The sequence below is a fragment of the Strongylocentrotus purpuratus genome, unplaced genomic scaffold (genome assembly GCF_000002235.5).
Source record: "Strongylocentrotus purpuratus isolate Spur 01 unplaced genomic scaffold, Spur_5.0 spur5_scaffold_7, whole genome shotgun sequence".
NCBI classification, from domain to species: domain Eukaryota; kingdom Metazoa; phylum Echinodermata; class Echinoidea; order Camarodonta; family Strongylocentrotidae; genus Strongylocentrotus; species Strongylocentrotus purpuratus.
Genome location: NW_022145613.1, coordinates 34,678,815 through 34,697,371, shown reverse-complemented (window position 1 = coordinate 34,697,371; position 18,557 = coordinate 34,678,815). Strand labels below are relative to the sequence as shown.

The following is an 18,557-nucleotide window of genomic DNA, read 5'->3' as shown; positions in this document are numbered from 1 at the left end:
TAGCACATTAAGGAGAAAGAAATGTAAATGAATTGCAAGGAATAATAGATTTACCATGGCAGAAAACATGTGGTTACCCTATTGATTGGAAGTCATTTAATATCAATAAATAAAATAAAGATACAAATTTGATTACATTCTTGAAGTAAAAATATACATTCTGTTAGGATCAAGGCCGTTTTCTGAACATAAATTTGAGCTTGAAAATGTATTTTCTGGACCTTTGAAGATTGAAACTATGTACATGAACTCGTAAAAAATTTGGACAAGGTTTGCGACTTTGCGGTAACACTACATATTCATTTTTACAGGATTGGTTGGCCCTAAAAAGGGCGTACTTGTGCTCTATCTTGATGTTTCGATAGGTTATACCTATCATATTTAGGATGAGTGTGTATGGTATATATGGGTTTATTTCATTTTGTCAATCAAATGTGATTGTATTAATCAGATGTAAGGTGTAAAAGTGATGATTAAATATGTGCAATGTATCACTGAAGAAAAAAAATTGTGTGTCAACAGACCATTATATGTATGACTTTAATTGATTTAAAGTACAACAGATCAAAATATTCAAGTAGTGTGTTTTAATAATTTAAATAATTGTGAGGTACTGAAAGTGGTCTGAGAGATATTGAGGTTGAGAATAATGGATAATGATGTACAAGCTTTGACCTTGTAAAATTACAGTCATTGTGCTTTTGTTGTTGGTTTTGTCACTCTTGACAAGGGTCTTAGTTGATTTTGAGGTATATCGCAGGTAAATAAGAATTAAAACAATGCATTGTACTTTTGTATAAGATATACTTTATCATAGATACTATTTTAACCTTTTACACGAAAAACATGGCAATTCTATAATAATAATAATAATGATATTCTGCTTTAATATAGCAATTAATACAAATGTCTCTAAGCGCTTTAAAGATATAATTTTACTACGGTCATTGGATTCAATACTTGCCGCACACACAGTGTGCACAACCTCCACTCCCTTGGGAGCATTTCAGCCAGGCGTTACTTGACGCTTAAAAACTGTTTGACCAACGGTGAAATTTTGAACATTAAAGTATGCTTGTGGTTTGTATTTCAAAACGATACAGTTCATGAACGGTTGGCGGAAAACGGTATGCGCTTACTACAAAAATTAGAAAATAACTTGGAATCTGAACACTGTACACACACTTTGTACAATCACAAAAACATGCATGAAATACCAACAGAATATAAAGGTAAATGATTTTTGTTTTGTTGTTAAAGTCTGATTTGGGATTAAATTCACAAATATTTGTCATGGTGTGGATAAGGTTGTTACTCTAATGCCAAATTGACTGAGGGAATTACAATCTGTAAAATTATGAACAAGTATTTGATTATTATCTCAACAATTCAAGTATATAATAATGTTATATCACTTATTCTGCAAGCAAGTAAATAATAGTGGACTGGTTTTGGATGAGAGTAAACATCAATACATAAATGGTTCGTTGAATATCATAAATATAATAAATGTTGAAATTAAAGGATTATAGATTTGAATACAAATAATTAATACTTTCAATCGTGAAAAGACAAGTCCATCATTCTTCTGATGTTCATTTTCGTTTTTCAATGATCAATCGTCCTGTTTACATAGATTTTCACCCACACCCTACCATGCATTAAAATGATCAGAAATGAGTCAAATCAGATAAGATGGAGATAAAGTTAAAATATGCATTTAACCGTACAATAACAGTCACTCTTATAAAGAGCAAGTAATGCAATATATATCTTTTTTTGTAGCCATTAAACTAGCTCAAGTACTGCATATATTTGCTTCATCCAGCTAAAATGTAAAATGTAAATGAATGCATAATAAATATGTAAATCCCTTTTTCGGCGATGAGGAAGTTTCCCTAATGATGATTTCATTCAATTTCTTTTTTCTTTCTTGTTAGCTTTTTAGCTTCCCTTGTTGATTAGATGGATGATCAATGAAACCCTTCAAAAAAAAGTGGGAGTAGATTATTGTGTGTGTGGGTTTTAAAATGTGAAAAAGGAAGTACATGTACAACCTTTATAGCCACTGGCTGTGAAGGAAGCTGGTAAAGCAAAGACACCATATAATGAAATTTTGAACAATCACAGAAAAACTGAAGGTATGATCAGGTATTTTCTTTTTACATGCAATTGTTTTACATAACATCTGTTTAGAGCCAAAAGGGCATTAATTCACAAACTTTGACAAAGAGTTAACGCCCATATGGCTCTGAGCAGACAATATTGAAGTTTCAAATTGGGCAATTTGGCAACATCATTATGATGCAGTTTCTGACAGCACTCTCATTTTCACCAAGAAAAAAAAATTGAACTTTTTGCTTTTGGAGCACATGTGATGTATGCCTTTTGTCAGAAAACTGAACATTCATGATATTTTAGTGTACAACAAAATGGGTAAGTTGAGATTCATATACATTTGGTGATCTCAACATTCAAACATTCGTAAATTTCCTATTTGTTCAAACTCTCTGCAAACTCTTATTCTGGCTTTTCTATTATTACCAAATTCAAGTTGTTTGAAAGGCAACAATGCTCAATCACTATTCTGATCATTTAGTCCTAAATTGCAAATGTATCCCTATTCTCCATTATATTTTATTATATTATATTATTCTTGCTCCAATAGCACACATGACTTCAAAGAGGAAGGTGTGCTATTGAAGCAAGAACATACGTTTATCTTCTATACTTTTGAGACTGTCATTAAACATAAAAGAAGAAGAAAAAAAGTCCTCTTAACAATAAAAGACTTTAAAATAAAACATAATTGACGAGTGAGTCTGAGGTTATGCTCTCATAAAACTGAGATTTCACCTCTAAGAATTTCTTGAATACACTTGCTAATGATAATACATTAAAACATGTACATCTATACCACTGATATAAGTCTAGAGTAAATCAGGAAAGTGTTCACTTGTAACACAATCTCTATAGATTATCCTAGATGTTCCTCGCGATTGCTGTCTGTGGATCAACTTGTGCGTTGCTTAGCAATGATGGAGAAAGGTTGAGGATTGTAGATGATTCCAGGATTTCCCTTGAGGGAGAAATTGTGATCTGGCGGAAGATGAAGTGTAAAGTCTTGTATGACATCGGTCAAGATGGAACTGATCACCGTGTTTGACAAAAGCTTTCCCGGGCACTGACGAGGACCTGAACAAGTACAAAATGAATGAATGAATGAATGAGGACAAAAGACAGAAATAACAACATTTCTCATATTTGTTAACGTAGTGTAATTTAGGCAATTTTCACAATGATTTTAGACATCCAAATTTGTCTTTCAAGTAAAAGAGAGTAATTGAGATAATTGAGACAAAAAATTAAAATACGATCATTATCCTTTGTCTGTTTCCAATGCACACTGAATGAATTGAATATGATTACCCGGTAGTTTAACTGGCATATCGTCTGCTGAGAGTTAGAAGGGTGATCATTCCTATGCTTTCAAACAGAGTTAATGCCTCTCTGGATCTAATGAGATGATATACTGTGGAGGGAACAGCTCTCTGTTAGCTGATCTATTTGTTGTGTTTTACTATTAAACCAGTCCCATCTGTGTTTCCTGGTGTTACATTAATCTTAAGAATGTAAATTGTGATTCTAATTCTTCTGAATCCATAATGAGGCATTTTTTGCACCTGTTGGAAAGTTCCATTGATATACCTTTTAAGGTTCAATATTGCAATGTTATGGGTGAAAAGGTGTTTCAACCAGAACGTTGTTACATCCTATTGCAAACACCTTGGCACCCTTGAGGTGGAGCTAAGATAGGGACAAATGAAGGTTATTAGCTCCAGTGACACTTGCTCCATGCTTTGTCAAAGATGTAGGAGTTGCTATTGTTATTCTAGTTAGGTTGAAGATGAGGGTTATGGTTAGTGTTTGGTCCAGGTTTGAAGTTAGGCATTCTGCAGAACAATTGTTACAGAAGCATGTGTCATAGAACTTAATTATTCAGAGTTGTGTCTCTTCAAATTAACTTACCAATAGAAAATCCAAGGGTCTCTCTTGTTGCAAGGGTCCCGTCTTCATTGAGGAAACGTTCTGGCCGAAAGTCACAGGCATCTTCCCATTGGTTGAAGTCTTGTAAGGCCATGAGGAAGTTTGGGAGGATGATGGTGCCCTTATCGATGTCATAACCAGCAAGTTTGGTGTCTTGTGCAGCACAGTGTGGGGCACCCAGCGGGGCAGGAGGGTGAAGGCGTATACTCTCCAGCATGACTGCCTTGGTGTACGGAAAGTTGTCGCTCCTTAAGAGGAGAGAGGGGCGCTGGTTTCCTGGAAAATATTGATAGGGGGGGGGGGGAGTTACATTCAAATAAACCTTTTACAAACAGAACATGGCTGGACAGTGTATGGGGTCTGCTGCCTATTTCAACTCAATCATAAGCACAGTACATGCATAGTTTAAAATATCCATCCGGACCCCTGTGTGATAAAACAAATTAGGTTGCAGCCCTCCAATTGATCAATTTCGAATCTAACAATGCTATCTTTTTCATGTATTTTATTTTTGGATAATGAGTATCAACACCATAGATACATTGATTATGTAAATTGATAAAGAGAAATTAGTCGGTTTATAGGTACAACTTTCAAGAGCAGTTTTTAAACGAAACGATATAAGATCTAATCAAAGCTCAATGTTTACTTCGGAATTAAAAAAAAAAATTAGCCACTCAAATGAAGCTCTGATAAAAGGCTGTGCCAGTAATAACTTTGACCCTTGTCTAGGTTGTCCATTTAGACTTACTTTGCTCAACATTTCTGTCGACTTCCATCCTCAGTTTGTCTTGAACATCTTGATGAATAGCTAGGTCTAGCAAAAGCCACTGCAAAGAAGCAACTACACTGGTGCATCCAGCCTGAAAGACATCCAACAAAATAGCTGCAAGGCTTTTCTCATTTTCTTCCTGGTCATTCACCATGAATGATGTCCCAATGGCAGCTTTCTCAATCTCAGTGTCACTGTCCCCTCCACTGCTACTCTCCTCTCTTAGCTTGCTGGTTTTCTCCAACTCGAGCTTTTCTTTGTGCAAGAATGCATTGATAAGGTTTGTAGGATCACCCTCATAGGTTTCTCTGTGCTGGTGGATATGTTCTTTGAGATAACGAGTTACCTTGGCAAGACAGTCTGCCATGTCGATCCAGTCGCTCAGAGCGGACTTGACCCAATTTGGAATCAGATTCCCAACTAACGCCAACATGGGATTCGGTGACAACGCTATGTAGAGGATATCCAATAGTTTATTGACCTTCTCGGAATTAGGATCAGGCACCTCACCTAGCATCAAGTCAGTGAAGATTTCAAAAAGGAGACGGTGACTGGTTGAACAGATGGGTAGTGGCTGGCCCTTTGAAGCTATCAACTTGTCTTTGAAGTTGTCAATGTGGGGGTGGAGGTGATAACTAAACTCTGGAACTCCCAGTTTGATCATACGAAAGCCAGTGGAGAGGAAGTTCCGGTTTTTGCGATGTAAGTCACCTGGTTGCTTCAGGATGATTCCTATCAAAACAGAGAGGACAGTAGATTTAATGCGAGGGTTAAATTTGAAAGATGAATATGAAGAATATTTTCACTTTTCAGATAAAATAGAACATTGGAGCGAAAGCCAATTGGAATGAAGGTGTATGATAAAAACAAACATCCAAGAAAGCAAATTGTGTTGGTCTTCTCAGCCTATTTTAATTGTTTCAATCTGTCAATCTATTAGGCAGTAGCTTTGTGAACCTATGGTGAACAGAAGGGACCCTCCTTCCACCTTGGTAGTAAGTTCAGTTGGATAAAAGTTGTCATGTGGCTATCGACCGACTGGAGGCACTGTATAGAGATTAGATACTCCCACTCCAAAGTCTTGTTTAAAACTTAGTTCAAGGACATTTTGTCTATTTGAATTTGTCAGCACGTTCTTTAGTCTGAATAGATTTTAACTTTCCCTTTCTGAAAAGCATGATCAGCAGAATATGATTCTAATCAACTTTTTATAAATAATGAAATACTCAATTATACTATTTCAAATCTCACTATCTTTTCAGTGTGGGAGGAAAAAAAAAACTCCCACTTTTTGCTAGGATGTTTCTTTGGTGACAGCTAACAGAATCTAGAAACACAAACGGGCGTTGATTCCTTTTGATAGAAAGTTACCCTTTTTTTAAAGTTACAGTATCGAGACAGTACATCCACATTCTAGAACAAAGAATTCTTAAAATATCCCATCCGGTTGTAACAAATACCACCGACTCTTAAATCCAAGCCTTTTATTCTTCTGTAGTAAACAGGGTGTCTGGACCAATGGGATTCGAACTCACGCCTCTCTATGGAGGTTCTGTTCATGACTGTACTGGCATTTGATATGGTCGCCTTAAACTATTGTGAACAATTGTTTAAAGTGAATCAGCCTTACCCACCCCTTTAGCCCTACCCCCTTTAGCCCCATCCCTTTAGCCTTGTTAACGTTCACTTCTATGAACCTTGGATCAACAGAGACACCCCTCCCCCCCCCACCCCGTCCCGCCCTTAACTGATATAATAATTACCTTGTGATTGTTTCAGAGTATCGAACATGACTTGTGGGCGATGACTCATACATGCAGCATTGGTCACAAAGGCCTCCTTGATGACGTCTTTATTGTTGAGAACCACCAGATTTGTCGGTCCCAACTTGAGTATTACAAAGAAACACGAATGATAAAGTAAAATAAGTCAAAATAATCATATACAATTACATTAAATTATAAAAAAATGTAATGAAATGTTCAAACACTGATACATGTCACGCCGGTTTTACTTGTCGGTTTTACTTCAATCATGTCAACGCCTACCAAAAAGTACACACTTTAATGTACAAACATGTACATATTTTTAATTATTTAAACATATTTGTGGCTTTGTGTATATTTTTGTATTTAAAAACCTTGGTTGCCTAATAATGCCATGGGATCAGTTTCAGACAAACGTATTTACTCTTGTCCTTTATAATCACTCCAGGTAATCACTTTGGATACAGTTATGGTCCATCACATTTAAACACCATGGTCCTTCGCAAACCACGTGTAGTTGCCTTCTTCTGATCGATATACAGCGATGATTGGGGCGTAGTATAACTCGGTCTTATGTCACTATATGATAAAAGTAATTCATGTTTATGAGTGATATAGTAAAACTATTTCATAATGTGAAAGATGATACTGTTCTATTAACGTAGCGTATCCGATTTGAATGGAACACTTTCTTTTTCACAATTTTGCGATATCACAATTGAAAAACATGAAGGGATGATACTAATGATACAGATACATTCATGATGGTGATGATGATGATAATGATTTTCTTTTTTTAATAATAGATAATAATAATAATGATAATATTTATAATAATAATAATGACAATAATTATAGTAGTAATATTATTATGATGATAATGATGATATCGATTTATAAAGCTCAGCTATACTATATCAATACTCTTCTGTGCTGTGGTGAAAAGAAAACTCGTTATAGTGCTACCTCACTGATACACAACCCAAATCTATTTAAATGCTTCTGAAAACAATTTGGCCTTCTACAAAACTTGAATGGCAACATATGGGGCTTATTTTTAGTGATAGGTAATTCCAAAGCTTTGGGCGCAATTAATAACGCCGATGAACATCAAAGTCACGGATAAACAAGGAGTTCTTGATTTGATGCCCTTATTATTCATCTTTTACTTTTTAAACAACATGTTGAATGAGAGAAGATGTCAGCATAATCGGTCTGGCCTAACTTTGCTGACAAGTATGCTGATAGAAAAGAAGAAAAAAGGGTTTCTTAATTGTTGACATTTCTTGGAAAGGCGGTTCTCCAATTTAGAAGTAAAATGCCAACAAGCAATCAAAAATGAATGGGCCTCAGACAAGAGTTTTAATATGAATTCCGAAAATACTCCGAACCTCACAGTCACACATACTTTTTGTGTTGGTTCCTGTTTTATTCCTCCAAATAAACAAAACAAAAAACATCATTAACAATTTCGTGAACATTATTATGCATCATGTACATGGATGGTCCATTACATTAAGAAAATTACATATACATAATTTTAAACTACGTAGGAATAATTAAAATTGGAGTTTTTAGAGCTAAGATAAAAGAGAAAAATAAAACAAAACAAAGCAAAGCAAACACCCTTTACCACAATCTACTAACACACGCACGTGCACACACACTACACACACCCACGCACACTTTTTTCTTTCCATAGTTTTGTTATCGATTAAAGAACAATACAAGTTATTCTTAGAAATACAGTTTTTTTTCATCTTGACATTGACATAATTCAATACATTTTTAGCACGTACATTGTACGGTTGGTGAAAAAAAATGAAATCGGTTGTAACAAAACAAATAACCCATCAAGCCATGCGACACACACACAACACGCAAACACGCCCACCGCCCGACCACACTTCCACAAACACTGATCCTAGCCTCCTCAAAATACCCCCAAATTTGAGCGACAGAATAATAATACTAATAATGCAAATATGAATACATGATTAAAACAAGGCTAATCCAGTGTTAAAAATTCATGTAAACTTCACTTATTTCAACTTCTGTAAATGTAAGGCTAATTTACCTCCCCTCCCTGCAATATTCTTTTCTTCTTCCCCAAATTCCAGCAGTTCTTTTTGAAAATCACCCAAATACAATATTATGGACTTTCCCCTGCATTTATATATCCAATATTTCATTGCAAAATAATTGTATTAGATATCTTTATTCGTGGGGAATTACCGGACAACCCTAAATTAATATCCACCCAATCGACAGACCTTAATTCCCTTAGCTCAAACTTGGTTATTACATTCTGCCATAACTTTTAAACATGTACACACTCCCAGAACAAGTGTAAATATGTTTGAATCTTTTGCTTACACAATGAGCACAAGTTATTTTCAACACAGCCGAATCTCAATAAGTGTTTTCTAGTACCCTGTTGGTTATAAAGGTGGAATAATTATTTTTACCCCAATTTACGGAATGATTGTGACAATGATTTATTTCTAATAGATCTAAATAACAATATACATTCTCAAATTTCATTGAATGATATTTTGCGAGTGTTTGTTTTGCGTGACTGCTAAAGCATAATGGTGCTACTATGCTAATTAACTAGGGGACCTAAGTCCTTAAAGTCCTAGGTGACAGTAATGATGATAATGCCTAACAAAAGGGCACTAATATAGCTGATCGACACGGTTTGATCCTGGGGCCTCACAGTAATGAGGCCATTGCTTAACCACTGAATAATGACGGTACGCAGCAGGGGCTAGGGTACGGGGCTGCGCCCACAAATACAAAAAAAACAAAGAAAATGCAATAAATTATAAATAATTCATTGCATTTTCCCTCGTTCCCCAACAAGAAATATTCTTCTGTAGGGCCATGCAATGGTTCAAGGCATGGCCACAGAGAGGTTTTTTCTGTCGGGGATCGGGGAAAAATACAATGAATTGTTGATAATTTATTGCATTTTCTGTGGGTTTTTTTTTATTTGTGCAGTCACAACAGGAACACAGTTGAAAATACTTAAAATGTAAAGCCACAACATTTTCGGCTGGGCAGCAATTTAAATAGCGCCCTCCATGACTTATTAACTTGGAATCATAGTTACACAAGAAAAAAATCTACCCCCTACCATCTTTAAGCAGAAATCAAAGTATAGCTTCCATCTCATTGATTTTTCTCCGTACAACAGTCTTTTCACCCGCATTACACGTTGGGTTTTTACAAACGAGTCAAAATTAGTCATTCGTAACCCCCTTCATTATAACCTTAATACAATATTAATCGATCTTTCCCGTTCCAAATAAATTAAAAACATAATTTTGTCTGTTTTTTTCCGATATGACCCATTTTGGAACCACTAGTGAAGCAAAAGGGTAATTCAATTTACATAATGCATATGTTTTTGTACAAACACCGTGAGGTCCCCGTTTCCACCATCTGAGAAGTCTTTTAATCTTGCTTAAAATATCCTTATAATTCAACTCTTTCTACAGATTCTTTATTTCTAACAAATATTGTCATATCGTCTGCATATAAAACGTTTAACTTCAATTCCTCCAATATTAATAATAATAACCTCATCATTCCTCACTACTGCTGCCAATATTTCAGTAGCGAGAATAAATAGATAGGGCGAGAGTGGATCTCCTTGCCTGACACCTCGCTTAATATCAAAATAACCAGTAGCAAAACCCCCATTCATAACACAACTACCTATATTACTGTAAATAGTTTTCACACACGAACAAAATAAGGGACCGAACCCAAACAAATTCTAAGACTCTACAAAAGGAAAGTACAAGATACGGAATCAAATGCTTTTTTGAAATCAACTGCAATATAATTACTACAAGCTTTATCATCAGAATCCTCATTAAAAAAACAGAACATAATCATCAATTAAACGTATCGCTTCTCCAAATACAATTATTCGTATAGCCCGTCTTGTCTATACGTGTATGACTTCCTCAAGTACTCCCTTGATTCTTGTAGCTAACACCTTTGACAAAATTTTGTAATCAACATTTAATAATGTATTTGGCCTATAATAATTCTTATGTCTTGAGGGTCTTTCCATTCCTTCTCAATTAAAGTAATAACCCCCTTGTTTTGCGATATGGACAAACTCCCCATGTCATATCCTTCATCCTTCATTTAAATCATCTACCAAAACATTTCCAATATTTAACCAAAACATAATATAAAATTCAACTGAAAGGCCATCATTCTCCGGAGACTTTTTTTATTTGATAGCCTTCAATACACACATCTTTTGTTATTTCACCTTCACATGATCAGGAGATGATCAGGCATAATTTCGCAAGTATATAGATAAAGCTTGTTCCAATTGAAAATAACCCAAAAGTCCGTGTCTAACCGACTTTGAACCAGTGGCGTCTTTTGCCTAAACGTGTACTGCTTAAAATCCGGATTATTTTTCCTCCATACGTCATACAACTCTTATTTCCTCAAAAACATCTCTAAATTATTTACAAATGTTGATACAACTACTCTCGTGGCTCCCATGTAATCCATTTTTCATCTATAAATAACATTAAAGTCTCCTTCTAGAATGATCGGATAATTCAAAGAGTCCAAAGTTGAATACATGAGTCTATTTTTTACCAAGAGAGTTTTTGTTGCTGAATATTTCCCCTTGTTGGGAAGTACACCTTCCCCATAAAAGCCTTATATCTTAAATTAAACCTTTTAATAAAACAGCCATCCACACCTTTAACCACCTCCTCCACTTTAACATCAACATTTTTCGCAAATAGAAGAAGAAGAACTCCTCTCCAGTGATTTGACCCATGGCAAAAGAACATCGGCCCTTCCCAATCCTTTCTCCACCCCAATTCTATATCTGGTGAACTACGTTTACTGCAACATTATTACATCCCCTCCTTCCTTTTGATCCACGGGTAGCCAACCCGCGGGCCTCGAGCTCTTCTGGTGCGACCCGCGGAGCATTGAAAAAGTAATTTATAAAAACAGCTCATCAATGAAATGCGGCCTGCATATAGCAGCGATGAAATAGGGTAAAACATTTACACACAGCTATCTCTATTTCCATAATTTGTTTTCATCATTCACAACTTATTGACTCGTTACTTGGCTGATACAAAACTCCTCATATTCCCTCTCATATTACATCAACATCACTCGCCGTGTTAACTTCAGTTTGTGATTTCCGCACGCAGTAACTTTTGTTAATATATAAAATGTTGTGAATCGAGAAATATGTTTAGAGTGCATCCCTTTTTTCCCCGCCATTGAATTTTCTCATAATCGTAAACTGGATATAGTCCCCTTCCCTTTACACCGCGTTCAATGAGATATAGCCCACAGTGAAGGCCTAATACAGTTAGAATATTATTTCTGCTGTGTCCTTGATTTCGTTTGAAATAACAACCAACATGGCATCGACTTCGAGACCTGCGAGGAAAAGAAAAGTTTCTGATGAAGGCAGAAACTTTAAATCAGATTGGTCTCTGAAGTATATCTTCATAGAAGAGAAAGGTAACCCACTCATTTGTCACCGGGTTAACACATAACAGTACATTATGACACGTTGAATCTAGCAAATTATGGAGAGTTATAGGGTGAGACTAGAAAACAAAGACCTAACAAATTATAGTGACCGGTCTGACTTGCTGAAACTTGTCCATCAAATGCAGCCCCAGAAATCAAACTGAAAAAGTAAGCCCCATTTTTTCTCTAACCGATTTTGTTTTTTGCTTGTTTGTTTTTGCAAAATTGTAGGTGTGTACACGTATTGCGTGCGTGCGTGTGTGTGTATGTGTGTGTGTGGAGAGGGGGGGGCGAGAAGACTACCTACGGCCCGCGAAGTTATGCCAATCGTTAGCTGTGGCCCGCGAGCTTTAAAAGGTTGGCCACCCGTGTCATTTAATCCAATTAAAAATAGTTAATCGTTTAGTCCTATCCCTTAAACCTCTAATATTTACCAAAATAAAATTCACACTATCCATTGGTTTTCTTTTCTATTTATACGCATACTTAAACAAAAAATGCAGTAAGAATTCGTCATCAATATTATTGCAAAGTTTCCGAGAAATTATGAACACTATCCATTGATTTTCTTCTCTGTCAATACACACGTAAACAAACAAAAAAATATGAATTTATCACCAATTGTAAATTAAGTTTCCATGAACTTATGAACACTATCCATTGATTTTCTTCTCTGTCTATACACACTCTTAAACAAAAAAAGCAGTAAGAATTTATCACCATTTGTAAAGTTTCCATGAACTTATGAACATCTATTAACCTCAACAGTTTTAATTCATGCGTACCATGTTGTAACTTGTGAGAATAAGCAGAAACAGACACCCCCTCACTCACAGACAGACAACAACACAGACGGTATAACCACACACTCACCCATAAGCCATAACAATTCAATATAATTCATCTAACACAGTTCTTCAGTACACCCTCCGACCCAGCTCATGGCTCCGAACTGACAGCCCACGGCCGCCCCTCCCCCGCAATCAGGGGCGGCGATCCGGGGGGAACACCCCCCTCAATTTCCTAGGGGCCGTGAAAGGATATCCTCCCGGGTTAACGTTTGTTCTTGTTCCTCATTTATGTCTTCATCTTCTTCTCTCCCGCCAGATCCTTATTTAACATTGCTATTTGTTATCTTCTTATCACCCCCCCCCCCTCCCCCCTGAGACACCCTAGCTTTTTCAAAACGACAAGTAACTGAAAGGAGAGAGAGAAAAAAAAATCTTGAGCGCAGTACCCTTGTAGTTGTAAGCATAATCAGCGAACTTTCCCGCCCTGTAGTTTCTAATTAAATTATACAATGCAACCATTCATCCCTCACTGCATTTTTCTAGGAAATACAGAGGGGATCATTCATGACCACAAAAAATCATCTACTGCATGCAGACAACAACAAAACCCACATAAACACTCATTAACCCTATATACTAAATCAATTTCCTGAACTCCAATAGACTTGAGGGTCATCACACGAGAGCCCTCCCTATCCTATCATCTCTCAACATACACACGCACGCGTCCTATAAACACACTCACACACATACGTCCTCCTTTTACGCACACATCTCGCGAGAAATCCGCAAACTTGACATTAACAGTTGTAAAGTATAGAACAAATATTTATAACCCCCGTTTTGCATATTTTTCTTAAACTTCACTATCATCAGAAAATAGAGCTTGTCATTACTTTAACGCAAGAAATACATTATATCAATTTATCTTTTTTCTCCTTCTTTATGAAGTTAATTGGTAAATCAAGTTCTTTAAAACCTGTCAAACTTATACTTTCTACTATACTTTGAGGCCGCCATCCTAGTCAAGCATCGCTTATGATTGCGGTCTCCTGCACTTTGTTAACAGATAGTTCGCATAATACTTTAATTTGTTAATAACAATATGTTGAAGAAATATAAAGTTTCGTTACTAACAGAAATATGTAAAAACACATTTTGACATGAAGTTATTATTGTTTGTATTAACCTTACGTGTATAATTATGTTCTTTGTTATTCAATTAGTATATTTGGAAAAATGCAGAAATGAAATAAAACAAAATATTAGAACATATTTTCAATGAATTCTGATAAAAATTATGATCATTTCTATTGATTAAAAACAAAATAATGACATTGTTCTTCAACTGAGTTATGATAAATCTGAGAATTCATATAATTCTAATTTGTGTACAAATTTTTTGTCTTACTTTGTTAAAAAATAAAATATCTTTCCTCTTTAGAATTTGATTATCATCTTTGTCTACATCTAAATATTGATCCTCATGACTATAAGAAATCACTAAAAACATTTACTGGATATGAGAAAAATAACTAACACACGCGCGCACTGGAATACAGTGAAAATGTACTGAATTTGAACGATTTGCATTTGTCTAAATGCCCACTATAGGTTTGTTATAAATTTTTGCTTGAGCCCCATGTTCTGCGGGCCCTGATTTGTGAATATATGTTAGACGGGGTAGCAGGTTTAGGTATACATCCAGAAATATGAAGTAAGGGAGGAGGTTCAACACTTTCTTAATTACTTTTTTTGCTATGGCGTTTCAAATAATTTATTTCTTGCAATGTAAACAAGGTAGCAAACAGTACTTTAAGAAATTCATTTGTGTTTTAAAGCATAAGACAAACATTTATGTTTTTCTGACTGCCCCAACTTTTGACTTTCGACATCTCTTTTTCTCTGTTTATATCTTTCTCTTTCTCTCTCCCTTTCTCCTTCATCATTGGATGTTTTCTTTCCCTCTATCGTCATATTTTACCTTATTTAATTCAACATGTCTTATTGATGTTGAGACATATTTCTTGATCATTCCATGCGGTTGCTTTTATTCTTTACATTATACTCTAATAATGCCTTTTATTGTCAATGTCTTTAATGTACATCTTGTAAACTTTTGCAATTCGGCCTTGCGGCCGTGAGGAAAGTATTTGAATAAACCATTTTGGATTAACCTCCACATTCTGTCATATTTAAATGTTCTTTTTAACGTTTTGGTCATCATTGACACAAATATACAAGAAACGGAAAAACAAAGTGCTATTCAAAAACAAAAATTAAAGCATATTAATGGATTAAAAGCCCAAAGCAGTACTGCCCCTCATTTGAACTTGTCATTTTAGTGACTTATTAGAACAACCAGCCCTGCTCACTCTAAAAACTGAAATGTTAAATCACCATTTAAAAGGGCCGAGGAGTGACCACTCTTTCAGAATGGTAGATTAACACTTTGAACATGCTGGATCCAACACTATAAAGGTTGAATCCAGCATATTAAAAGTTAAAATCTGATGATTTGAAAGAGTGGTCACTCCTCGGCCCTTTTAAATTGACATTTAACATTTCAGTTTTTAGAGTCATGGACGACAACTAGCATCCCTTCCCCTTCCCCTTTTCTGTAAAACGCGTCTTGGCTTCGAATCCTGGAGGCAGCCCGCCAAGTCGACCATTGGACACTGAAACACATCTTCCATGGAATATAGAAAAGCCTGACCTCAGGACTGTTGGTGTTGGGTATCCACTTTGGTAACTGGAAAATGAAATACCGTTTTTATCGTATCTAAGCGCTGCTTTTCACGACGACATAACTTATTTCCACACAAAAATTATGTGACTTTCATACTCATAGATCAGTTACAGAAAGAGAGAGAGACACACACACGCACACACACCTAAATATAGTTAAAACAGACATGAGTAAACAGTGGTAGTATAATAGTTGTACGCCTGGTAGTAGTAGTAATAGTTGTACGCCGGTAGTAGTAGTAGCAGTAGTAGTAGTAGTAGTAGTAGTACTAGTACTAGTAGTTTGTAGTAGTAGTAGTAGTAGTAGTAGTAGTAGTAGTAGTAGTACTAGTAGTTTGTAGTAGTAGTAGTAGTAGGAGGAGGAGGAGGAGTAGTAGTAGTAGTAGTAGTAGTAGTAGTAGTAGCCGTAGACCTCTTAGGATACTGCATTAAGATCACATTTGTAGGTCTTCTTAGACTTTTGTACGATGGCAAAAAACTTCTTGCAGCTTTATGCACACGAAGACTGAATGCAAGTAATATCCATCCTATAAGACTAATCCAGATTACGTTCTTAAAAGGCAATAAAGTGGGGCATAAACAGGATCAAGACAAATTTAGCTTCTGGGTCTATGTAAAGCAATTGTCTATTTTGCTTCGCAATGCCAAGTGAATACCTTTATCAAACGTCAAAAGCCCAGCTATCAATAGAGATTAATGACTAACGTTTAAAATAGCTATAGTTGATATATAATACTTCCTGAAAGCATGGCAAGGTATAGGGGAGGCCTTGTTTAATCTATTATCTGAAAACTCGTTGTTTCCAACAACAAAAAACTCCCGTCTTTCTCTCTCGCTCTCTCTCTCTCTCTCTCTCTCTCTCTCTCTCTCTCTCTCTCTCTCTCTCTTTTCTCTTTCCCTCTTCAGTATTTGTGACCTGTTCTGGCAAAAACACAACACTTCATTGTAATCGCGGAAGAGGTTTACGGTACACCAGGTGTAAAGTCCTAGAAGGACTAAGGAAAGTGGATAGAAAATAGAAGTAAAATGGAAAAGGCGAGAAAGTGGAGGTTGGAAGGAAGAGTATCTTTTCGGAAGTGAGTATAGTCCGGGAAAGGACTGTAAACCAGAAAGTTGTAGACAGGATGAGAGGTTTGAGTAGAAGACTGGATTGAGTTGGAGGGTTGAGTAGATGAGAGAAGCTGGCTTGAGTCGGCGAGTAGAGTTGCAGAGCAGGAGCAGGAGAGTAGACTCGACGTTTCGGACAGGTTGACTGTCCTGAAGACGGACAGTCAACCTGTCCGAAACGTCGAAACACCTCTTCCGCGATTGTTCATACAACCATGCAAACCTTCAAACTTCATTGTAAGGAGTAAGAAGTTAACTTTAATACTATTATCGGATACCTCATTCAAAGGAATTGATTGAAATTTGACAAGTTTTACTCACGTTTATGGTGTAAATGCTGCCATACTCGTCGGCGAATCGCTTCATTTTCATCAAAACATCGGAGCGTAAATCGAGAAGTGAACCTATAAGGGGCAGTCCCTTGGGCCCAGGAGGATACCGTCTTCCATCATCCTTCTTTTCCCGTAGAGAACGGAAAAGGCGGTACACCAGGTATAGAGTTATCACACATAATATAACTGATGTGAATGAACTTGGATAAGGCAAAGACGATTCGAGCTGTGATGAGCTGATCTCGCACTTCTCCATCTCAGCTAGTGTCTGTATAATGCGTTTCTGTCGATTATTCTTTCTATGTCCTTCTTCCGTCTCTGTATCTACAAGGTTTCCTTCCCACTCTTTCTCAAGTAAATCTGGCGCTTAGATGCACTGATGCCTAGTATTGTAGTAAAGATTATAGGGCTTAGTTGTAAAATGTCCTCAATCACAAAGCAACGCTACTCATTACTCACGTTTATTACATCAAGTCACGTCAAGAAAATGAGAAGATTACATCCCTCAATTTTCTGGCCAGTAGCTAGTGGTTTAGGATGTTAGTTTGTTCACCTACTTTTATTGGATAATAAGTTTGTATGATATCGCTATATTTAAGTGGAGTGTTTGTTTTTTTGGTTCACGTATGATTGAACTGTTGAACAGGAATAGCAGTCAGTAAGTCCATGAGGTGAGGTGCGTTGTGACGGGGTAATGGCAAGGTAGTTTGTGGGCGGGCCTTATGCGTTCGTGTCGTCTGCAGTCATTCACGTCAAGAAAATGAGAAGATTACATCCCTCAATTTTCTGGCCAGTAGCTAGTGGTTTGGGATGTTAGTTTGTTCAGAGATAAGTCCCTGGTTTGTTCACCTACTTTTATTGGATAATAAGTTTGTATGATATCGCTATATTTAAGGGGAGTGTTTTTTTTGGTTCACGTATGATTGAACTGTTGAACAGGAATAGCAGTCAGTAAGTCCGTGAGGTGAGGTGCGTTGTGACGGGGTAATGGCAAGGTAGTTTGTGGGCGGGCCTTATGCGTTCGTGTCGTCTGCAGTCATTCATAGTGAATAGTCCATGATCACTGGAGCTATCAATCACTCGTAGGCCCCACCCCAATGGGGACATGACAGCAAGTCAACAAAGTATATCTCTAGAACATGACCCCCCCCCCCTCCCTATCAATAAAAGATGTAGGTCGGGTCGCAATGAATTGACAGTTCTCCAAACCGTTTAGCATGCATGTGTGTGTGTGTGTGTGTGTTTTCTGATATAGAGCCCAAATAGGTATGTGACGTCGACGGGACCAAAAAGGGAATAAAATGGGGGAGGAGGGCACCTTCATTCGAATCCAAGTGAAAAAGGTCTCTGACTCTGTGTTTTTTTATTTTTAACGTGTGCCTTTTTACTCCAAAAACTTTGGGAAGCAAGTAAAAAAGGTTACTGTACCTTAGCTTCTAGATACTCCGCTCAC

General features: G+C 36.5%; 1 protein-coding gene across 1 annotated transcript; it reads right to left on the bottom strand.

Moving 5' to 3' along the window:
• Nucleotides 1-787: 787 nt before the first annotated feature.
• LOC584508 (cytochrome P450 2J6) lies at nt 788-17,865 on the bottom strand. The gene is made up of 5 exons (XM_784367.5): nt 17,094-17,865; nt 6,583-6,706; nt 4,799-5,551; nt 4,030-4,323; nt 788-3,195 (listed from the first exon to the last, which is right to left on the bottom strand). The coding sequence occupies exons 1-5, from the start codon at nt 17,358-17,360 to the stop codon at nt 3,014-3,016; spliced, it is 1,620 nt and encodes a 539-aa protein (XP_789460.3). The 5' UTR covers nt 17,361-17,865; the 3' UTR covers nt 788-3,013.
• Nucleotides 17,866-18,557: the final 692 nt, after the last annotated feature.